Source organism: Camelus dromedarius, chromosome 8 (assembly GCF_036321535.1).
Source record: "Camelus dromedarius isolate mCamDro1 chromosome 8, mCamDro1.pat, whole genome shotgun sequence".
In the NCBI taxonomy this organism is placed as follows: Eukaryota; Metazoa; Chordata; class Mammalia; order Artiodactyla; family Camelidae; genus Camelus; species Camelus dromedarius.
Window position 1 is genome coordinate 79,527,442 of NC_087443.1, and position 23,891 is coordinate 79,551,332.

General features: G+C 52.3%; 1 protein-coding gene across 4 annotated transcripts in view; it reads left to right on the forward strand.

Moving 5' to 3' along the window:
• The first annotated feature begins 1,508 nt into the window (after positions 1 to 1,508).
• The window catches only part of PTPRE (protein tyrosine phosphatase receptor type E), a 147,404-nt gene continuing 125,021 nt past the window's right edge, over positions 1,509 to 23,891 (forward strand). For 2 of the 4 annotated variants that reach the window (XM_031461988.2, XM_064488535.1), the window contains exon 1: positions 1,512 to 1,610. In XM_031461988.2, the coding sequence (XP_031317848.2) occupies positions 1,555 to 1,610 (56 nt within the window). In that variant the 5' untranslated portion in view covers positions 1,512 to 1,554. Of the gene's footprint in view, positions 1,611 to 23,891 lie in introns of all 4 variants that reach the window. The other 2 variants (XM_064488537.1, XM_031461989.2) reach the window with 2 other exon arrangements.

Sequence of the window (23,891 nt, forward strand, 5' to 3'; positions counted from 1 at the left end):
TGGGGGACCACCGCAAGTCATTGGAGAGATGAAAGCAGCAGAGTAGACAGGAGGGGACACATTTGAGAGGTGTTTTGAAGTTGGACAGGAAGTGCACCTGGGGATGCAGCGAGCGAGAGGAGAGGTAGAGACAGGGATGTGCCTGCAGAGAGATGGAGTTGGAGCAAGAGATCGGGGCCACAGTGGTAGACAAACAGAGGAGGGAGCTTGGGAGGGGGCCAGGTGAGCTGGGCTGTTTTTTCTTTTTTTTTTCTGAGGTCCCTGGATATAGATGGTATTTAGAACCCTTGTGCTGGACAGGATACCCCAGAAACAGCAAAGGCAGAAAAGTTGAGTTCAAGTTCTCCGCTGTTTCCCTACTCTTTACGCCCTGTGGAAGAGAAGTTGCACTGTGGACGGTCTCAGCCAGTAGGTAGCCATTCTCCTTGGTCTTTGGGGTCGCCAGCTTTGTCCAGAACAGGTCGTGAGTGTCCCAGGAGTTGTCTGCTGGCTACAGAAGCAAGGTTGGGTAACAGACCCTGAATGCACCTTCTCACCATTGATTCCTTCATTCACCAGCCCTGATGAGTGAGGTCACTGCCACAGGGATGCAATATTCCTCATGAGGGCGGGGGCCTTGGACCAACCTGCGGCGCACAGCACAAAGGTTCAGAACCAAGATGAGGCAACATGTATCCTTTCCGTCCATCCTTATGGAATTTCCTCTACTCTGAAACCTCCCTAAATAGCTTGCAGGAGGTCACCTGGAAAGAAGTTCCCGAGAGCAACTGGTCCAGACCCCTCCTAGCTGCGGCTCTTCCTCCTCCGTGTGCGCGTCCTTCCGTGTGTGTTTAACGTGGCTAGTGCTGTCTTAATGACAGGCAAGCCCTTTTCAACATCCACCAGGTGGGAGGCTTTATCCCCTCTTTGCACAGGAAGACACCGGCTCAGACTTCACAGTTAGCCCTACTTCCCCGAACCAGAAGCAGTACAGGGCGCCCTCCGCTCTGCTGGACCGACTGCATGACCCAGAGCTTGTCCCCAGCCATGCCACTTCCTGGTGTCCAGGGCCAAGGCTGGGAAGGAAGGGCCTCTTCCGCTTGTAAAAGTGGCTGTCACCCCTGGATACCCTACGTAACGCCTGGGTCCGGGCAGCGGGGGCCCGACCAGGGTCTCCCCGGTGGGGTCACGAGCCTGGGTTAGTGGACGTCCAGCGTGGCCGGGTCTTGCGCGGCCTCAGGGTCATCCTTGCGGGGCGGGGCCGCGGCTCCAAGCGGGGCGGGCGCCGGGTGCGCTCCCCGCGCCGGACACCAGGCGTCGCCCCGGCTCCTCGCTGCGCCGGGGCCCCCGCCCCCGCCGCCGATTCCCCGGCCGAGCGCGGAGGAGGCGGCGGGACCCGGTCCGACAAATTTCCTGCTCGGCGGCGGGCGGCGGGTGCGGGCGGCGCGGGTGCGGCGGCAGCAGGCGGCGCAGGCGGCGCCGGACCCCGCGGCCTCCGCGAGTCCCCACGACCCTCCTGTGCGCCCGGCGGGGACGGCGGGGCGCCCCGGAGGGCGGCGGGCGGGCGCCCAGGAGATGCGGAGCCGCCGCGGCGGCGGCGGGATCGGCGCGACAGGACCGTCCCCTCCGAGGTGAGAGCGCGTGGGGTGCGGGCGGGGAGCCGCGCGCCCCTCCGGGTGGCCGTGTCCCCGGGGCGGCCGGAGCAGGCCGGGGACGCCGCCTCCACCGCCGCCGCCAAGGGAGGGAGGGGCCGCGCCGGGATGCCGGGTCCCCGAGCTGGTCCCTGCCGGCCGCCGGCGCGCCCGGTGCCAGCGCCTGGGGACCTTGTGACCCCGGCCATCGGGCCCCCGGGCCCCGCAGCCCAACTTGGCGACCACATCGGCAGCTCTCGCGCTCCCTCCTGGTAAACGGACCAGCAGAGTGTGTGTGTGTGTCTGCGGGTGGCGACAGTACTAGGGGGATAGCGACAGGGAGGACGTGTGTAAAAGCAGGCGAGATGGAGAGAGGGTGCCAACGGGTGTGTTGGGGGCTACCGCTTTCAGGGGTGCAGACAGGAGCCTTTTAACAAAGTGACTCTGAGTTGCACCAAATCCGGGAGGGGCATGGACTTGTGTCCACGTGCCCCTTGCTTTTCCAGGGGAGGGGAGCCCAGTAGGATGCCTCTAGGGGGTTCAGAGATGAGGCAGGGACACCCAGGAGGTGAGCAGGTCCCCGCTGGCCCAGGCCGGACCTTGGTGTCAGTGGAGTGACAGTCAGAGCTCCTGGCCCAGAGGTCAGTACAACACCAAGCCTGCCAGCTCCCTGGGACCATCTGGGAAAGGCCAGACAACCCTCAGGATGGAGAGACAGAGCCAAGCCCTGAGTGATTTGCTGGACTTGACCTAAATTCTTTCCTGGCATGGCAGACCCTCCTGGAAAGGTTAGACAATTATTCTTGCAGAATTACGATCTTGATCTGTGCTGGACGGACTATCAGTTTCCACCCAGGAAACTCAAGGAAAGAGGAATGTGGCCCTGTGTGTGTTTGTATCGGGAATGAAAGTGGTTACGTTGGATGAAAACCAGCAAAGGATGGTCACGTGTTTGGAAGTCCCTGTGTCCGTGTCCACTCAGCCACTGACCCCAGGTGCCCCTTGACCTGGGGTGCCTGGAGGTCTTTGTGTCTCAAAAGTCAGCGAAATTCTGCCTCTGCCAAATAAAGACCCAGGCCCGTTTAAACTGTGTGTGGCGGGAGTGAGGGGTCGTGGCTTTTCAAAACCAGAGCACTAAGCCAAAGAGGGGCATGAGCCAAGGCTGGCTCCAGACTGCCGCGGCCACTCAGCCGTCGCGGTGCGGGGCAGAGCTCTGTGTGCGAATCGGGTTGGGGTCTGGGCTTTCTGAGCACAGGCTCCAGGCCTTCCGGGAGCAAAAGGCCAGACGGTGACATGGAGCAGGCCCTGCGCGGCACCTAGCCCTTCCCAGGTGTGGCTCTGCCTCTGACTGGGACCTCAGGGGCTGAGGTCTTTGCTCACTGGTGTAAATGATGCCTGTGCACCAGCCCCTGCACCCTCACCACGCTCCCCCCACAAAAAAAAAGGCCCCAGACTTTCCATGTGTGAACAAGAGCTGACTGAGAGCTAGATTTGTCCCTGCAGATGGCCAGGTTTTGGATGAATCCAGATGGTTTTAGATGTAAAACCATCCCTCGGTTCCCCCAGCCAAATGAGTTGTGGGGAGTGGATGAGGAAGTTACTGTCCCTGTGGCGCTTTCTGGGACCCCCGTGGAGGCACGGAGTGAGTCTGAAGCATTGTGGTCAGGACCACAAGCCCTGAGCAGGAGGGGCCACTTCTCTGTGGAGGGACAGCCGGCCTGGAGATGTCCTAGGTTGGTGCCTCCAAGGAAGCCTGAAGAAGCCTCTTGGAGCTCCATGTTCTCATGCGTGACCCCCTCCCGTCCAGGGATGCGTGTGTGCAAATTGTCAACTCCTGAGAGGGGTTGCAGCGGCTGTGGGGTGGGGTCGGAGCTCAGTCAGAGGGGGACTGTCGGAGGTAGACGTGTGAGGCATTGACAGCCGTTGACAGTTGGTTTGTAATGAAGCTGAAATGTGACTGGGGTCTCCTTTAAACTATGCCCCCATTGGTCCACTTCTGCTGCTGCCGTCATCCCAGCCCAAGCTACCCGCTTCTATCAAAACTCCCTTCTTCCAGGTCAGAGGCATGTCCTAGCCCCGTCCAGTCCTCGGCGGTTCCCAGGCTTAGACGCCCACTGGACCTTTCTCCTGAGATGTCAAATGCCCCCAGCTCAACATGTCTCAAATCAAACTTGTGACCTCTGCCCACCCAGCCCAACACTCTCCTAATGTTTTATCCGTCTGCTCGCACCAGCCTTCACCCTGCTGTGGAAAGATTTGCTGGATTGTCATTTCCCTGAGGATGATGTTGTGTCCTCTGCGCCCAGCTGGGTACCTGGCAGTAGGCTCTGATGACTATCATTGGATGATGAACAAGTGACAAATCGAGACATTTTAGGAGCATGTCTGCTTATATATAAGAGTTTGTGTCTTTTTAGCAGATGTCCATTGTGCTTGATTGGCAGCCACACATTTTTTTTTTTTAACGCTGATTGAAAACTGGATCCTGGGAAGATAAGAGAGGTCTGTCTAGGCATCATATTGCCAGTTCTTCTGGAGATGCTGAACTTTATTGCTAAAATGACTGTCTGCCCCAGACCAGAGCGACCCCAGATGACCTCCCAAGGAGGCAGGTTTGGGAGCAGTGAGGGGACACCATGGAAGCTGCCCTCCCTTCCTTTACCTGACAGGTTGTTTTCATTTATAATGTTTGAGTTACACTTACAAAAGTTCTGCTGCCAAAAGAGGAACAAATGTACCCATTAGGATAAAGACTGGCCTTCTTAATATTTGATTATCCTTGGGAAAAAAACTGTATTCCAAGACCATCTTCCATCTTTCTCCTGGTGTGCTATCTCCTAGCGAACTGGTGGCTTTGTCCTTCCTGAAGGCACCCCAAGCTGTCCAGATCCTCAGAAGGGCAGCCTGCTCAGCCCCCTGCCCTGAATCTCCCTCCCCTTTATCTCCATCTTAGGGACTCCTACGTGTATCTCAAGGCCCATTTCAAATGCCTCAGTCTCCACAAAGCCTTCCTAACCCCTCCAGCTGAGAGAAAGCTCTCTTCCTTTCCGAAGAGCGGTGTTTGTGCCTGTCCTAGAGCACCTGTCAGACTCTATTTTGATTTCCAGTTGACCTGTTTATCTCCTCTACCAGCTCCTTCGTGCTTTCAGGTAGAAGGTGTGTCTCTGAGACTCTGGGTTCAGGTAATGGATTCAAATCCTGGCTCTGGTGTGACCTTGGCTAAGTCATTAAAAGTTCACATGCCTCAGTGTTCTCTCCTCGAGAATGGGACTGATAACCTCTCCTTCACAGGCTGCTGTGAGAGTGACAGATGGTGCATGCATAGGGTGAGGCGCGGGGCTGGCACTCGGCAAATTGTGGCTTTTAGGTCCCTGCACCACGTGAGGCTGTGTGCTGCATGTGTCCAGAAGCAGTGAAGTTTCAATGAGTAAATGAACAGAGTCAGACTCCATATTAATAGATGTCTTGTGTGTGTTATCCAAAGTGCTAGATCAAGTCAGTACGGTGGGACAGGCTAGGTAACTTGATTTTTCTTTTTTGCATGATCATTTGAATGATTATGGAAATCTTGCGTGGCTAAGTGTTTTAATCTCATGATGTTACCTGTGCTCCATGGGCAGACCCATCCTTTAACACACACGGTTGACCCTTCATGTTACAGTGGTCTGGGAGGTGGAAATGCAGTTTCTTATGCGCATTAAGCTGGGCTCATGGGCTGGGTTACACCAGGCCACGTGCACAAGTGAGCCAGACCTGGCGCCAAGGAGCCATGTGGTCTACAACCAAGGCGGACCAGGGGCAAGAGAACGGTCTCCATGGACCGCCCCCCCGACACCCTCAAAAGAGAGACTTGTGGCACCAGGCCATCTCTGAGCCCCTCTGGCCCCCAGCGTGCTGGCTAGTTTCACCCTGTCCACCCTGGTCCAGGCAGTGCTGCTGACCCCACGCCTGGCTGAACCCACAGCTGGAGTTACCGCCTGTCCCTGGCTCACCACCTGGGCCGGAGTTCGCTCTGTGCTGGGTACCAGATCTTCCCAGACTGAGATTACGCTCGGGGGGACCTTCAGCATGCTCTTCATTTTACAGACCGACTGCATACATACTGCAAGGATTTTTTTTTTTCAGAGTTAACATTCTCACCATTATCAGAGTGCTGGACAGCACTCTAGATGGTTGGCTTTTGGATCAGCCGCGCCAGAGGGAAAGGGGTTTCTCTGAACTCCACTAATCCTCCAACAGACGCAGGTGCACAGTCAGGGCGAAGCTCCTGCCAGATTCAGGCCGGGAGATCCCGGGTTTGGGGATTGCTGAGCTGGCTGCCTCTTCTCTCTGTCTGCTGTTCCCCAAACCTCGTCCCCCAGGGCCCGCCCCATCCAGGTGTTCTACTTGGGGAGTTTTGATGTGGTTCACGGCCTCTTTGAACTCACACAGCTCCCGGCGTGGAGCCAGAAATGCGGGCCTCACATCTTTCTTTCAACTACACCAACACTTCAAAGGAACTGTCTAAGCTTATGCACTAATAATGTTAACAATATCTTTCAGGAAAACTGACATATCTTTTTATATTGATCCCCAACGAAACGGGAACCAGATAAACATTTTTTTAAATGTGTATTTTAAAATAGGTTCTAAATACCATCAAGAACGCCCAGTTAATATAGCCAGTGAATGTGTATTGGATGAGATAGCCAAAAAGGTGACGTCTTCTTTCTTCCTGAAACAAATGTAAACTCCACTGGGGGTACAGAAGAGTTTGGAGGAGAAAATGATCCTGGGTTATGTGTTACAAACCTGCTGAGGTTCGGGCAGGTGTTTTGCCTTTAGTGTTTACTGGGTGAGGAATGAAGCCTTGACAGGAAAGCTTGTCCCGACCCTGACCTGGGTTCTGGTGACAATAAATAATGATCTGGCAGAAAGGCTGGTGCTGGGATGAATGCTCAGCATTGAGCCGAGCCGTGCTCCCCAGGCAGGTGCGTGGCTGCATCATCCTCTCCAGGGACGGAGGGACGCTTGCCAGGTGCCTGGAGCTCATCGGGCATCCACTCTTCCAAGTGAACCGGAGGGACAGAGGGAGGGTGGAAGGGCCAGCCCCGAGTGCGAGCGGTCCGGGGCGGTGGCGGAGGGTGCGTGCAGAGGGCGCTCCCTGCAGGGATTTCACCCTGTCTGAAAACCAGTAGGGAATCACAGTCCCCAGCGTCCTTTTTCCCTGGGAGGCACCCAGCCCCGGGCTCAGAGCACGGACTTCGGAGCTGAGAGCTGGGGTCAAGTTGGGGCTCTTGACCCTGAGGATGGACGAGTGACTCACCCGCTCCCAGTGTGACTCCTCCTCTTTCTAATGGGGACAAGGACACTTTCCCAATAGGGTTGTCCTATGCATGAATTAGGCTCACGCGTGAGAGCCCAGCCTCGTGCTGGCTCCACAGTCACTGGTACCACTGTCACGTCCAGGAGTCCAGGGGTGGCGAGTCTGGACTCAAAGGCTTGAGATGACCTGAGCTCTGATTCCTCCTCGGACACGCTTGCTTTGTCCTCAAGGCAAGTTGCTTAATTTCTACTCTGTAAACACAGGCATCATTTTTGGTTATTAATGTCCTTGAGCCTATTTGGTCGTTTCCAGTTGAGCATTAGTCACTGATTTTTGTACTCGGGAGCAAATTTAATTCCATTCTCTTCTCAGCGCGAGAGTTCTGAGTGTCCCGTTGCGCAGCTGCTTGGTCACGATGTGTTATCCTGAGTGACCTTTGCACTAAGCCTTTTGATTTTGCCTCTTACCCCAAAAGGACTTGGCGTTTTCAGGAGGTCTGCTCGGCAGATCAGTTGGCTTCCAGCAGACTTGGCCCCGACTCCTTCGCCAGCAGGCCTGAGCGCCCTGGGGCTGGGCTGGGCTGGGCGCGCCGGCTGGAGCAGACCCCGGCGGGGGTGGCTCTTGTCCCGGCAGGTTCCCGGTGACCCTGCGGGAGCTCCGGCCTCCCTTTCTTCTCTGGTTCAAAAGGCTGGCGTCAAAGGGGGACACCCACTTACATGACTTGCTGTCACAGCCCTGGGGTCTTCCCCACCCGCCTCACCAGTCTGTCTGGCCTCTCGTCACGGGGCAAAGCTTTTCATTTGTTGTTTGAAAAAGGGCTGAGAAAAGGCTTTGAGGACACCAGGGGTCAGTTTTTCTCACATCGCAGCTTTTCCCAGGGCCGGCCTGCTCTTAGCCGTTCTGTACTAATTCACTTGTTACAAAACAGAGGGACGGAGATGGAGACAGACTCTCAGGTGCTGAGCTTCTGTCTTCCAGGGACTGTCATCCACAGAGGCCTCCACGTTTCCTTTTAACCCAGATGGGAGACTTGGATCCTCGGTTCCCGGAGGCGGGAGCTGAGGACCAGGGCAGAGCCTGAGACCGTTTCGGAGGGCAGAGGGGTGGTCCATTGCTTACCGCGGGGCGTAGCGCTAACATTTAGGCCCCAACACTGACTCTCTGAAGCAGGAGCTCTCTCCCAGTTACAGAGGGCTAGGGCTGGGGAATCAGCATGAATTAACAGAAAGCCAGAATATTTGAATCCTTTCATTTTACGTTCAAGGATTTGCAGTAACTCAATCTGGCCTAGCAAAATGTTGCCTTGGGGCGCCGGCTTAAATGACTAGAAAACACATAAATGCTCTTAGAAAATGCATAAATGCTTTTCCAAAGAGATTAAAATATTTCAGCTTCTTAAACACGTAAAAATAAACGCGTCTCATGTGCACTATGACGTTTGTTAATCAGAAGAAACTTTCCTTTGCAGTCAAATTATTTCGAGTCATCTCAAAACCTGCATGGTTACTGCAAGTAAAAGTGTTCCTAGTTCCTTGTAATTAACTCTTTTCTTCAGTATGTGGCTCTACTGGCTCCAAAAGTTCCTAGTTTTATGAACAGCTGAACGTTTAAAGCCTGGACATGAAAATCCTTTGAGACAGTTCCCCATCCTTCGTGCTGAAGCATGGCTGACTCAGGAGGCACACCCCCCGGGCCCTGGCGGGCACGGCTTTATTAAGTGCATCAGTAATTCAATAAATTACTTTTCACCAGTGTTGCCAACATCAGCTAAAGTTCACTCATCTATTGGAGATGCTATCAGTCTGCTCATTCAAATTCCTTTGAGCAAAGTCCTGATTTCGGCCCAACATTATTATAAATATGCAAGAGCCAGAAATTTAATAATTTTGCACGGAACTGTGCCCAGCTAGGCCTGTCCTTAGCTAGCCAACAATATTCCTTCAAAGGGTGTTTCTTGGTTTTCATCAACGGTGAGTAGTATTTGAAAGAGTCTGTCAGGTCAGGTAGAAGGGACAAATGGGGAAGATAAGCATGTATTGAGTATCTACTGTATACTCCTACTGTACTTAACACTGGTATTGTGAAAAAGTCACCCGGCCTGTCCTGTGGGTGCCCCACACCCAGAGGAGGACATAATGTGTCGTTTCCAGGGCATGTGTAACGTGGAGGTGGGACAGAACTGCCTAGGTGGGCTTGTGAAGGGGGTGCCTGGAAGGGCTTCACCAAAGCAAGCTTGGTTTTCAAGCATGTTTCCTTGGTAGCCAATGGGGCTAGAACATTCCAGACAAAAGGACTTCCAGGTGCTTGCCCAGTGGTAAAAAAAACAGCATGACCTGTCTGGGGAGCAGCAGATGTCAGAGTGGAGCCAGAGCCCAGGGGTGGCGAGGCTGGGACCAGAGCAGTGGAGAAGGCTGGGGCAGAGGTGAAAACGACCACGTCACATATGCAAACCAGGTCCATGGATGCTTAACGCATTTGGCCCCAGCTGGCCAGCATCCCGGTCGGTGACCCTTGGCAAAAAGGGAGGAAAGATGCTTGCTTAGAGCAAGAGGGAGGAAAGTGGGCTGCCCCCGAGGAAGAACTTCTGACCGTGGCTGAGTGTCTTTGCCGATTCTCCAGTGAGAACCTTCCCTTGAGATTTCAGGGGACCCACCTGACTGGGAATTGTAAGTTCTGTCTTCCATTCTGGGAGAGGAGAGTTTTCCTGAGGGCTCCCTGGGCTGTAAAACACCCTCAAAAGTCTGGAGGTCAGAAATGATGGTGATGCCTCCGATTGCATCACCTTAAAAACTCATTTGCTCCCTTCATTTTACAAATCCAGCCGGGTCCAGCTACCTTTCTGTGCAGAACAGCGCCCAGGATGGACATAAGTCGTGGTTCGATCCAGCCATATTTCTGTGGTCAGGAAACTGAATTCATTGTACACTGAAGAGCCACCCCTTTCCTCAAATAAGAAAGGAAGCACTTTTACTAATTTCTAGTTAGTGTCTCAATAGCCTTCCTCGTTTGTTTTTAGGTAACTGGAAATATGCTTTCTGCATGAGGCTTTCAGTTTGCCGAAAACCAAAGCCAATTCTGCTGTTTTGCTTTGGATGCTCCTGGGATGTTTGGGGGGAAATGTGATCTCCCTGTTTAGAGTCTGAGCATGTCACCTGCTCTAGGTGAGCAGCCTGTGACTTGCCCAGGGTCACGTGTCCTGTCCAGGGACCACGTCCTGGCCTGGAATCAGCATCCTTTTTCTGTTCTCTGTCCTGGTGGGCTGACCCCTTCATTCTCCCTCCCGTGTTTGACTCTTGGTTTATGTTTTGGGGCCTTGGGAAATGGAGGCCCCTCGTCTGCCTCCCTCCCACGAAAGCCCACCTTGTCTGTCCATTTGGATCGCAGTGCCTTCTAGCTTTGAGCAGGGCCTGAAGGTGAGAAGTTGTGACTTCACTGCTGTGCCTCCGTCTCTTGTCTGCTTGGCCTGAGTCTTGCTGGCCTGTCCCCTGGCCGTGGGTGGTTTCTGCCGGGCCGGTGGTGTGCAGGTGGTATTTTAGGAAGCTATCGAATGTGTGTTTCTTGTGCACAGCGTGCTTTTGTTTAGCAAATGATTTATTATTTGTTGTATTAGAACGCACATTCTGAATGGATGGGCAGTGCTGGGCAGAAATCGGTGACATCAGTCCTGGTGATTTTACTTAGTGGTGGCGTTTTTGTTGTCTTGCTTTGTTTCGGTATGGCGGTGACTTGTAAGAGTTTTACAGAGACTGCGTACTCTTCAGTGGCTGTCGTCTTGGAGATTGGCGCAGCCAGGCTCCGTGTGCTGCGTCCGTTTTCAGGCCCGGAAGGCAGGGAGCACGGCCAGGCTTCCCAGGGTGACTTCTGAGCAATGGCCTGACTGATGCTGGGTGGGAAATGCGTGGCCGTGTGGGTGTGATGGACTCAGTGGATGGCCGGGATGTGCTTTGGGACACGTGGAGTGATTGGTGTCTGGTAACATGGGGCTTGACCCCGTCACCAGTGATACGGGACGTTGGGTAGGGTAGGCCCCCACAGGAGGGGTCTTTGGGCCCCCCGGAACCTGTGGGGGGGATCTGTCTCCTGGGACGAGCCACTCACTGCTTCCACATGGAGTCTGGTGGAGGGTCCACTGTGTCCCCCCTCGCCAGGGTACACATCCCCAGGGAGCTGGTGGGTTTGCAGCTGCCTTGTGGCCACCACAGTCCTCTGGTCAACGGGGCTAGTAAGTGGGGGTCCTGGTGGCGGGGTGGGGGGACAACTCCCGTTACTGACTGAGCCAAGGCCTCCCGGGGCTCCATCTATGGGAGGGTCTGCTAAACGGTCTGTCCCTGAGTCCAGAGCTACCCTCTTCTTCCACCTCCCCCCCGGCCTTCGCAGGTTGTCTCAGTGCACAGGAAGCTGCGATGTGCCCCCCCGCAGACTGGGAGAGGCAGGGCGCCGTATTGTCAGGGATCTCAGGGGTGTCAGAGGTGGAAATGTGATTCTTCACAAGAGGCCTCGCTGACATACGAAACTGAAGGCTCGGGAAGAGCAGGACTCAGTGGTTCCACGTTGCCGTCAAGGCCCCACCATCCTTCCTCCTTCACCCCGACAGGCTCCTCCCCACAGGGCCTCCAGCAGCCCCTCGTCCTGTCCTCCCTGTAAGAGAGAGCCTTTCCCGATAGGGGCCACCGTGGACTCAGGAGGGAGTCTCCGTGGCTCTGATGAGCCAGGCCTCGGCCACATCCCCAAGGCTTGACTGTGGCTGGACTTGCCCTGTTCTGATTGTCCGGGCTTGGGCCCCGTGTCCTGCCAGGGGTCTGGGGATGGAGCAGCTCCCTCCAAACCACTGTGCCGGGTCGAGGGGGAAGGGCGGAGGTCATGGGGCCTTCAGGACAAGGGAAGAGGCTGGTCCCTCAGGCAGCAGGATGAGAGGACCCTTGGGCCTGTCGGGGAAAGGTCTTGGCATCTAGGGAGGGACTTGGCTCCATCTTGGGGCTGGGGGAGGCGAATGAACGAGACTTCTGAGGAAGGGAAGTGCTGACGGGGAGGTCTGATGAGGGGGACTGGGGACCAGGAGAGGCTCTCAGTCACACCCCTAGGGGGCCATGCATCAGAGTCCCAGGGCCATCGCAGGGCGCCCTGCATGCAGTGAGGTTGGGAGCCGCATTTTCCACAAAGCTCCCCGGGAAGCCCAGCCTGTGGCCGGGGTGGAAACGTCAGGGGCTTTTTGCAGGGGCCCAGGAATGAGGTCAGGACTTGCCACGGTAGGGGCGGCCGGAGGGTGCCCCAGGAGGAACAGCCGGCACAGTGGCTGCCCTGGCAGACGGAGAAGAGGCACCGATGCCTCACAGGGCCGACAGCGGGATGGAGGTGTACCTGGTACCCTTGGCTCTCAGGATGGAGTTGGAACCATCGCAGGGACCAGTCCTGAGTGCCTTCCCCGGGGAGACATGGATCCTCGGTGAACCTGCTTTGTGCTCCGCCCCCCATTCACCTTGCTCCGGCCCCTCCTGTGCTCACGGAATCTGTTGGATAGACTAATCCATGATGAGGTGTTAGGGACTCACGGAGGGCCAGTTTCAAGGGTTTAAAAGACGACAGCTGGGGAACAAGGAGGCTAAACCAAATGAACGGTGGAGGATGGGATTGCCGGCAGCATGAACGTGATCATGGAGGGTCTCCTCGGCAGCCTTTAAGCCCCGGGGACTCACAGTCATTTACATACGTCAGTTACTTATGTCCGTTCACTCATCAGTGCAAAACAAGGGAATGGGAGACCTATTGTGTGCCGGGGTTCCACGGATCCTGCCCTTGCCTCCTTTACCTGGGGCCTGGGCTTCTGCATCTGTCTGTCTGTCTGGCCAGAGGCGGGCAGTGCCGAGCTCAGCCTTGCTCTGGAGACCATGTGCAGTGAGGGGCCGCCCTAAGGTCCTCATGTCATCCACTTGGGACTGAGAGGGCTCCTTATGCTGGGGATTGTGCCCGCTTCTCTGCAGATCTGGAACAGCGTGTGTTCATCAGGGGCCCTGTTTCCACTTGGGTGTTTGTGGCTGAGTGTCTGCCCCTCCCAGAACTACAGCTGCTAAAGGCGATGAAGCCAAGATGGGGGCAGTTTTGCCAGGCTCTCTGTTAAAAGTCCATCTATCTTGTAGTGAATACCTATTCCTGTGACTCTGTCTCTAACCTTAACATCTGAAGGAGGTTGGACCGTAAGGCCAAGGACAGCAGGCACACGGTCACCCAGCAGCTGTGGCCCAGCTGTCCTCTCCCAGGACCCCCCCACCCCGTCTTCCCCCTCTGCTCTCTCTGTTTCCCTGATCTCAGCTTCACCACTAGGGCTTCTTTGTCCAGAACCCCAGGTCCCGCTGAACTCACCCTCCTGCAGTGGGGACACTTGGTGGCAGTGGCCATGTTAGTGGCTGTGCCCCCTCGCGTCCTGGCAGCTTCGCCCACTGTGTGCCTGCCCCGGCCAGAGGCCTGGAGAGCTGCCACTTCACCATCAGAGTAGCTGGCATGCCATTCTTTTGAAATGAGTAATAGCAAAGCTGGTCCAAGAAATGCCTGTGTTTCCTCCCTGCTGTTGCCCAGTCTCCAAAGAATAAAAAGATCCGATTGCCTCATCACGTGAGGAGGCCGAGGGCAGCCTTCCTGGACCCGGGGCCGCCTCAGGGGCTGGCGGAGAGACCTTGACTCAGGCCCAGGGAGCCGCAGGACCCAGGGCTGCAGGTCTGGGAGAACTGAATGATAGAATGATTTGCCCAACAGCTCCTGATCAGAAATCATTTGGAATTAGTTTCAAGGTCTCCATGGAGAGTTTCTACTTTGGGAAAAATTCTATCAAGATACCCTAGTGTTGGAGTCACCATCTGTCTTTAATGTGGTGTCCAAACCACAGGGACTTAACTTCTGGGTAGCTCTGGCAGAACCTGGATGAGTCTGGGTGTGGAGCTGACCTTCCCCATGGGGCTCCGCTCCCTGCCGCTCGTATCCCGCTGCCTGGTTTCCGGCCGGTGGGAGTTCAGCCCCTTGACCGAGCAGCACGGATCCGCACGAAATCCGCACGAACGCCGCGCTGTCTGGTTCGGCTCAAGGGGGCCGATTTCCCTGCCGAAGGCTTAAGCTGGAAAATCTCCGTGACGAGTACAAGGAGCATTTGCGTGGAGGCTTAAATACTGTGTCAAGATGCGTAAAAAATAAAATCCGCCACGGTGTGAGGTGGACCGTGTCTCTGAGAAACTGGGTGTCTGAGCAAATTAAAGGATCACTCGGGAACAAGCTCTTAAGAGTTTTTACCAAGAGTTTGTGCTCTAAATTGGGGGTGAGTTGAGGGTCCCTGGCATCAGGAAGGCCAGGGGAAGGTGGGGGAGGTGGTTTTATGACACAAGCCTGGGCAGATGTGTGATTGTCAGCAGGGTTTCACCACCAGCCCACGGTCAGTATGTTCCCCTCCGCCCACGTTCCCTTCCTGTGCTCAGGGAATATTTAATGCCCAAAGCAATAAAACTGTGAGACTAACCAGAACAAGCTGGGTGAAACGTTCATAGGGTCCCATCAGGTCACAGAACACGGAGACATCGGCTCGGGCCCTCGCTGTCACGGTGCTTTCATCTTTCCTAAGCACTCTTTGATAATGTCTAATTGTTCAAGCTAGATGTTAAGGAGTGTTGGCACCATGGAGGCTGAGCGTGCTAGAAAGTAGACATGGTAATGAATGAGCAAGGCAAGAGGACGCCAGCCACCAGCACCATTTCTGTTTTGAGCAGAGAAGTCCCTGGGAGACTTTGAAATGCATATTCCCTGGCCCTGAAGGGGTTGTCCTGTGAACTAAGTAAGCAAATGCAGCCATTAGCACAGACCTCAGTTTTCTGAGCTCTAGAACAGAGTTGGCAATTTTGTCTCATCTAAGCTGTTGGAAACTGGCACCTCAGAGGTGTGGCTGGGGCTGGAAGACCCACTTCCCTGGCTGGCCGTGGGCAGGAGGCCTCAGTTCCTTCCCATGTGGACACATCCATGGGACTGCTTGAGCATCCTTGTGACGCCTGCTGGCTTCCCCGAGAGAGAGGGGTCCCAGAGAAAGCAAAGCAGAAGCTGTAACATCTTTTAGGACCCAGCCTCAGAAGTCAGTCTTAGCTGCAATATTCTATTGGTCACTCAGGTTCGCCCTATTCATGCAGAGAAGAATGACCAGCCCTTTCCAAAGAGCAGGTGTCAGTGAGGAACCTCCATTCTTTTATTATCCGGGTTGTGTGTGTTGCGGCTTTTAGCTGGACACCACCAAACTGAGAACAGGAACTGGACAGGAGGTTACTGAATAGCTCTCAGAATCAACTGGAAGGCTGGAGAACCAGGTCACAAAAGGGGCGGGAGCCCAGGAGGCGCTCAGCCTGAACCAGAGCCAAGGCCAGGCCACAGGAAGCTGCCGGTGAGGATGTGGCCTGTGGTCCATGGCTGCTGAGGCTGCTGGGCGTTGCTGCCACCAGACTTCCTGCAGGCAGTGTCAGAACATCCCTGGATCCACGACTCACCGTGGAGCATCGGTCCTGGGTGGGATCGATTGGTGGAGCCTGTATCACCTCGCTGCCAAAGTCTGGCTGCAGGTGCATGGAGGATGAGGTCTGCAGGGTAGGTAGGTCCTGCCCTGGCAGGTGGGGAGCTTTGAACCACTGAGGGGACATGCAAGAGGGATGCCAAAAAGTAGGATGAGGGATGAGAGATGAGGCTGCAGAGAGGGGTCCCCAAAGAGCAGGCGTTCACTCTGCCTGGGTTGTACTGAGCTCAACGGTTGTTTTTGCCTCCAAGCATACCCAGTATTATGTAGAAATATATTCCTGGAAAGTTGTGTTAATTTAAATTGTGGCTTATATACACTGGCTAAGCTTAATACTTTCCAGAAGTTTGCAGATGATCCTTTTGTAAAGCAGCTAATCCTTTTAGAGAACAAATAATCACTTCTTAACGATTTTTTTCAAGATCAAGGCTATATATTGTGTTTTCTCAAGGTAGAGTATCCAACACTTAGGTCTCCTCTCTTCCTCATAGTGAAGAAATGCTACAGCTTTATAGATAACGCTTGCCGTGTCTCATGCTGTGTGGGAAAAAAAAAAAAAACCACTGAGGGATTTTTTTTCCATTTCTCTCTTTCCGTGGTAATTGATTGTCTTCTGGAAGGAAGTACAGGCTATTACAGTTTTTAAAGAGCTTGTTTTTACTTTGCTCTGACCCGCAGGACTGTCTAATAGGAGCATATTTAGCAGTGAATGAATGAAGAAACAAGCATTTTTTTGTTGTTATGCCTGGGAAATTAGATTTGCAAAATTCACCTTTAAGTCAAATTTGCAAAATTCCCCTTTAATGTTCCTTTCTCTTTTTCCTTCTCCAAGAGGCTTTCACATCACAGCAGGAGTATTGGGTTCCGTCTCCTAGAGCTGCTTTCACGTTTCCTGGTGAACAGAGTGGATGGGAGGGGTTCAGGAAGCAAGATGAGAGGCCGGCTCTGCTCTGCCGTCTGGCGACAGGCTCTGTGTGTGCGGAGGAGTCCTGGTGGCCCAGGATTGAGGGGGACCAGCCAGTGAGGAACGGGAAGGCTGCTGTCATAATCTGAGAGAGAGAGAGAGAGTGGAGACTGATACCAGCCTCCACTCGGGTACCTCCAGGTGTCAGATGCCCACATCGCTCTTGCCTCTTTCCGCACAGGTAACGGGTGGGTTTATTGGAGTGGCCTCCACCCCGGGCAGGTTGTCACACACCTGTAGGAAGGTGGCACGTTGGAGACCTGGGGTGTGTTACTGTCTCAGTAACACTGATGCAGCTACCCTTTCCTCCAGCCTTGGAACCCCTGGTTGTCTTCGGTTGACACGAGATGAAATACTGACTTACATTCCCAGGGGCTGTGTTATTTACAAACAGCTTCCTTTAAATGCTGGAAGCATACCCCATACCGTTGTGCTAAGGCGCGCCCTCTGAGAGGGCACAGGGGGAAATCGTGATGAATGACAGCATGAGGCGCAAATCAGGCTGCTTGGATTCCCTTAGTGCGGCTACATTTTCTTGAGTTTAATGTGTGGAAGGTGTCAGCCCATTTTATGGTTAGACATACTGAGGCTTGGACAAGTAATGTGAGTTGTTCTGGGCCCATGTCCCTAGAAGGTGCGGAGCTGGGCTTTCAGCCCAGGCTTGTCCACTTCCCAAGCTGGGCCTGTCGCCAGACCTACTCACTAAGCTGCGATGAGCGGAACAGCTTGGAGGGGCTGCCGCCTGGGAGTCCGGGCAGCCGGCGTTGCGCCTCCTTCTGTAATTCCAGACCATGGTTTCGAGATGGTCACATCTTTGAATATGTGGCTAAAGAGAGTACAATAAGTAATATTTTTGAGTGGGTTATTTTAGTCATTTGTATCAGAACACAGGTGAATCTGATTCTCTGATGTCACTGACTGTTAAGAGAAATAGTCATTTGCATTTAGCTGGTGTGTTATTGATCATGATTATTCAATACTATTATTATTTAAACAGGTTTTTCCACATTTTATATTGTATTTAGGTATAAAACACAAAAGCACCATCATTTTTGGTTAAGAAAATGAATGCCCTTTGCAAAAACCGTTAGAGGGGATATTGATTTGCTAGCTCCCGTAGCCCTGAGTTGCTTTTTTCCTCAAGGTTCGTAAACTGCATTAGTGGCAACCTTCAGATTTAAGGGGTAAAGCAAAACTTCAGAGAAGATTTATTTGGGAGATTTGCCATTTTGTACTCGTTTTCCAGCCTATCTCACGCAGCATCTGAACAAACTTTAAAATTCCTTTAATTTAACAAAGAAAGTGTCCTCTGAGTTGTGTTGTTTGGGCCCCTGTGGTCTTCCGCGCTCGCTTCCTGGCCCACTCCCTCTTTCAGTAAATCGTATTTGCTATTGACAGGCTTGTTTTTGTTTCCTTGGAATGTCTGAGCAGGAAGGAAACAGTAGAAAACTTAGTGCAAATACAGCAATTCTTTAACCATTTTTAAATGCACGCAGGATCATTGGTTTGTATTGATTCTGTCTGTCCTTCTAGAAGTTTTCCAGGGCCAATCCATTCCCTTTTTTTCAAACCCCCGTCTTTACTGCTTTTCCTCTGTGCTCCTAGAAACATTTGTTCTGGGTGGATGACAGATTGCTGTGCTGGGTTGGAGCAGCATGCTTGTCTGATGCTGAATCCATCTACAAGGCTGGCTGAGTAGATAGGAAGCGTCCTGCCCTGGGTACAAACCTGGAGGTGTGCACTGGAAATGTATCTGTCTCTGAAATAACATTTTTAGAAAGATGAGGGCTGGTAGATAAGGGCGCACTGATGATGTCACTTCAGAAAAAAAAAAAATTATAGCATTTGGTTTCACAGTGTTCTTCTTCCAGCCCAACTTTTATAGCAGAACAAAACACTGAGAGCAGTGTTAGAGGTCAAGGTCGCCATAAATCAGCTTTCAAACTGGAAAACGAAAATTAACTGTATAGTCATGCAGAGTGACATGTCTGTTAAATACAGAGGTTGTTGTGAATAGATTTATGCATCCAATTTGTTTGCCGTTGTCAAAACCTCATTAATTGTAAGCCCAATGACATTGTTTGCTGTCTCAAATCACTTTTAAATTACACATGTGCTACTTAATCTTAAAAGCAAAATTAAACCTTGGATTGGTTTACATTTCAAGTTACAGCATTGAGCCATTGTATTCAGGGGAAGGAGTTTAATATGCATTGCAAAATAAAATCAGGAGGTCCTTCGCATTCACGGTGCCTTATGCAATTAGATTCTGTCAACTGTAATTTTTCAGGTTAATTTCTTCCATGATGGATTGGGTAAATAATAAATTCATAAATCCCGTTTTATGTTTAAATCATTATATAAATCCTTAGTATCAATGCAATAAAATATTTTAAGTAAATTACTTGGAAGTGTGACTTGTATGGCAAATACGTAAAACGGATTTTTTTTAAAAGAAATCAGCAAAGATAGGTATTTTACTTGTTTAAGAAATACAGGTGTTTACTGAGTCTCTACCTGGGCCCGGTGCTGGAGACACAGAAGTCAGGAGGCCATGGTCACTGTCCTCAAGAATCTGCTAATCCAGCACAGTATTTCCAGCGAGTTCTCTGGGGTGTGTGTCCCCAAGATTCTCGGTCAGGTATGGGCCGGTGCTGAGGGCTGTGGCTGCTGCAGGGGTCCCTTGAGAAGGAGCAGCGAGCCCCAGCATTTCAATACTGTCTTGGCCACGGGGACTCCTCTCCTGAGCGTGTTGGTCTGCACTCTGGGATTCTTAACCTGGGAGCCTGCGGGAGTCTATGGATAGAATTCAGAGGGTCTGTAAATATAGATGGGGAAAAAAGCGTACACTTTTATTTACATCCAATTGGCTTCTTCTGTAATTCTATATTCCTCATACCTTAAAACCATTTTTTATGGTGGAAACAATTTTTGAAAGGTTTTTCAGAATTTTTTTTTTAATTTACGCACAAAGTCAGCTCCACGAGTTCTGACAGATGTGTAGAGATGTGTAGCCACCACCGCAGTCAAGACATAGTCCTTGCCTCCCAACTGAAAATTCTCGGCTGCTGTATCTTTACAGTCAGGCCGTCCAACCCCGCCCCTAATTTCAGGCAACCATTGATCTGTTCTCCATCCCTGTAATTTCGCCTTTTCGAGAATGTCCTGTAAGTAGAATCATACAGCACGTCGCCTTTTGAGTCTGGCTGCTCGCACCTAGCCCGCGGGTGGAAGAGTCGTCCTCGCTGTGGCGTGCATCAGTGTCGCTGAGTAGCCGTCCGTCGTCTGGAGGTACGCACTGGTGCTTAATGGTTCCCCGGGGGGGCACTGGGTTGTTTCCACGTGGGGGCACTTGTGAGTGCAGTGGCTATAACACGTGCATGTAGGTTTTGGTGGGATTTAGGTTATCGTTTCACTCGGGTAGGTAAGTGGGGTGGGGTTGCTGAATCACACGTGTTTAACTTCATAAGGAACTTTCAAACTCGTTTCTGTCGTGGTGTCACCTCGGCTTTCCCCCGGAGTGTGTGAGCATTCCAGCTGCTCTGCGTCCTTGCTGACATTTGCCGTGGTCTGTTGTTCACTTTTCCAATTTTGCCATCCTCGTAGGTGAGAGCAGTTTCACTGCGGTTTTAGTTTGCTTTTCCCTAACGCCCGGTGTGGTTGAGCGTCTTTTCCTGGACGTATTTGCCAGCTGTCCATCTTCTTTGGTCGTGTCTTTTCAAATCTTATGCCCAGTAAAGACACTGGGTTGTTTGTCCTCTACTTTTTATTTTCTGCAATTAAAAACATTATTCTGAGAATAAGCGTCACTAGATGGCCAAAGGGATCCATATCACCAAAAAAATTAAGCACCATTGAGAGACACACTTGCTTTAAAGTGTCTTTATTTTTCGCGTTTTTGTGTTTTCTTGTGGGGTAGCTACCTTGCTGGAAGACTGCCATACCGCATTTCACAACATCGCTCTCCCGTGTGGGTGAGGTCCCGTATGCCTCCCTCCTCTGCAGTGAACGGTGCATTTCTTCTCTTCACATTTTATGAAACTCTTTGGCCCTCTTTGATTCTTTACCCAAATGGAAGGGATCCTAAGCTGCAGAAAAAATGTGAACCAACATATTCCAGGAGGATGGTCCTGGTCCACCTTTTTAATCAAGAGCTCTTTCTGAAAGCAGGATAAAAGGATGAGTGTGTGCTTTACTGCTGTGTATGGTTATCTCCACAACGCCGTGGACTGACATATTTTTCTGCCTTAAGCTCTGTTATTTTTTTTAATCTCAGTTTCCCAGCAATACTCATCTCCCAGAAAAAAACATTTTTTTTAATCTAGTTGAGCTATTTTTTTAAAGTCTCTGTGGACCCTTTTAAGTAGGCAGCTGAATATTGACTTTGTCATATCTGAATCTTTTGAGTCAAATTCCAGTGTGGCGAATGTTTTTAGGAGCCATATGCTTATTTATGATCAGTTTACCAGTTTTGCTTTGTGGCTGCTCTATGAAGGAATGTAAGGAAGATGCAAGGTACAGAAATGTGGTGCCGTAGTGTTCCATTTTAATTCCATGAAAGGGCTTATTTAGGATTCTCTTCTTCCCCATTGGAAAGAAAAAAATTGGAAAAGAAAAGCAAATGCAATGTATGTACTGAGAATTAATGTTTGGCACACACACCAAAAAATCGTGCCGTGGTGAGGAACTCTGCCGTGTGTTAGTTATTGCTTGAGAATGAGTCTTAGTGCTGAATAGATGCTCCGCATTTTATATTTGGCACACTTAGCTTATGCAAATGTAAGCTGAGTGCTTATGATCTGGGAAATCAGAGACATTAAAAAATGTTCTTACCTAGCATCTATGCACAGTCCCTCCAGGGAAGTGAAGAGCCACGCGGGTAAAGTGACGGGGTCAGTTACGAGGAGGCGCCGGGGAGTCCGTGCATCTCACTTAGGGGCACCGTCGCAGAGTTTGTGTTTCAGTGTCACCCCTCTGGTTTTCTCTTAGGGAACGGAGGGTGGGAAAAGGCGCTTTTGCTCATCTGCACACGTGTGTGCTCGCGACCCCGCTCCCACTCCCCCTTACGAGTTTCCTGTGGCCGCTGTGGCAAATTAGCACGGATTTAGCAGCTGAAAGCTACCCGTCCCCGTGTCCCCCGGGCTCCGAGCGTCAGGAGCCCCGGCAGGCTTCCCCCTTGCGGATTCTGTGCGGGGCGCCTCCCAGGAGTAACTCAGAGCATGAGCGGGGCTGTGCTCCTGGCTGGAGACCCCCTCGAGTCCGCTTCCAAGTCCGTCTCCCCGGGACCTTAACCCCCCCACAAAGTCCCTTGCCTGCAGCACCCAGATTAGAGTTCGGTGGGTGGGAGTCTTGGGGGCTATCTTTAGAATTCTGCCTAGCAGCCCCCCTGCACACGCACATTAACAGCAAAATGACAAAATTTAAGGTTCTCCTGAGTGGCTGTTAGCGGCGAAGGGATTTGTTTCCGTTTCTCAAACAATATGTGCCGGGGAGTTCTGCGGTATTTACACATTTGGTGTTTACGCCTCGCAGACTCCATTATGCATATCTTGAGGAATACTCTTTACATAAATTAAGATGATTTTTCTCTTTCCTGAAAACATAGCAACATGCCACACATTCTGGATGAAAATGAGAAATTGTTTACACCATGAGCCAAATGAAACTCTGGGAGAATTCTGAAGTAGGAAAGATGGAAATGTGCTCAAATGGATGGCATATTTTAGGTTTCCCAGGAATTTCCTTGCAAGTATAATCACAAATTAATAATAAAAAGCTATTGAATTATAATATCAAGTATGTATCTGAGGGTTTTTGGGGTTGAACAGAGAAAGCAATCCTAAACACATGTTATTTTCCTCCATGGGGTTGCTCGGGACGACCTCGGTCACCGGGGAAAGACACTTCCTCCTTTGGCGGAGGGCAGGGGCCGGGGCCAGAGGATTTCGATTCCGTTTTCTCTCTCCAGTGCTGCCCCCGCCCCCGGCTGGGCCGCTTAGGGCAAGTTCTGTGTTCTCAAGCATCAGTGTTGCCATCTGGGAATGATAGTCCTGACTAGGAGTTAATGAAGTAGCATCTAAGAAAATAATTTGTAATTTAGGAAGAGTTAGACGCCTGCTAGTTAAATAAGCAAAGACAGAGAGAGAGAGAGAAACGGAGAGATGGAGAGACAGAGAGAGACAGACAGGGAGAGTCAGAGACAGACACAGAGAGAGACAGAGACACAGAGAGAGGAGAGAGGAGAAGAACGAACTTGGAAACCACTCCCCTTTCTTTCTGACACGTGTTCTGACACATTCGGGAGCCACCATAGACTAGATGAGGTTTCTCAATGGAAGGTTATTTGCCAGGAATAATCTTGGAATCAAAAGCAAAAAAGGTGAGGTTTGACCCCCTTTTCTCAGCACCAGAGCAGGCTCACCAAGGGAGGGTGCCGGCCTGGCCGCCCCTGCAGCCCTCAGCTCCCTGTGTCCACGTCACTGCTTCACTGTTGAGGACCAAAGCATGAAGCTCTTATGTTCAGAGGGGGTTCTTGGCTTGTAATGTGTTAGAACATTCATTTGCTTTGGAGAGAGAATCACACACATTTGCCTTGTGGGTTATGTCTTGGAAATCCAGCCTCAAGGAATAAGATGCTATCTGCATACTGAGCTTGGCTGTCTCTGCAAACTGGAAACCCTGTTTGCTCCATGGCTGGCTTGGTGGTGACGGTTCGGTTTCCCGGCGGAACGCTGCATCCTTCCTCAGGGATGAGCACATCTTTAGGAAATGTGCTAGACCTCCCCCACCTCCCTCGCTCAGCCCTGGTTTAGGAGCCTCAGAAGGTGACACTGCTGTGACACAGCTTGAACAAGACTCCTGTGTCCTGTGTTCGTTTTCACGGGGAGGAGGACGGTCATCCCCACCCGGTCCTGTTCAGGCTTTGGAGCGCAGGGAGCAGGAGCCTGGCGTGTCTCCCACACGAGGGGCTCGGGAAGGAGCCCGCTGTCTGTTGTTGAGGCTGGGGCCTGGGGTCAGCACCTGCTGGGAGGCCTCCCTCTGTAGACCTGTGAGGAGGGTGCTGCTCTGTCCACCGCTGGCTGTGCTGAGCGGGGGGCTGGCGTTCGGGGCCCACACTGAGCATCCTTCCTGAAAGGGAGTTCCCTGCCCGCCCCGCCGGACCCCACCCCCGCCCTCCCCCTCCCCACCCCCGCCTCTATGGACCTCTGTGGCGTTTGCAAACCCTCTGATTGGCAGTACTCCCATCTGTGTCTGCCCTTCTCCTCTGGTTTCCATGGAGAGGCTGGCAGTGGGGACACATCGCTGACTGTGCGGTCCTTCCCCTGGAGCAGCCCTCTGGGTGCTGTCAGATGTAGGGTTCCCCTTCTCCTTCCCTGCCCAGGCAACTGAAGTTTCATGCCCCCGTGGCACAAAGGTTTATGACCCTAACCCTTCCCCTGAGCCAGTGTCTGGACCCCTCAGCACCATCCATTGTTCTTGGTC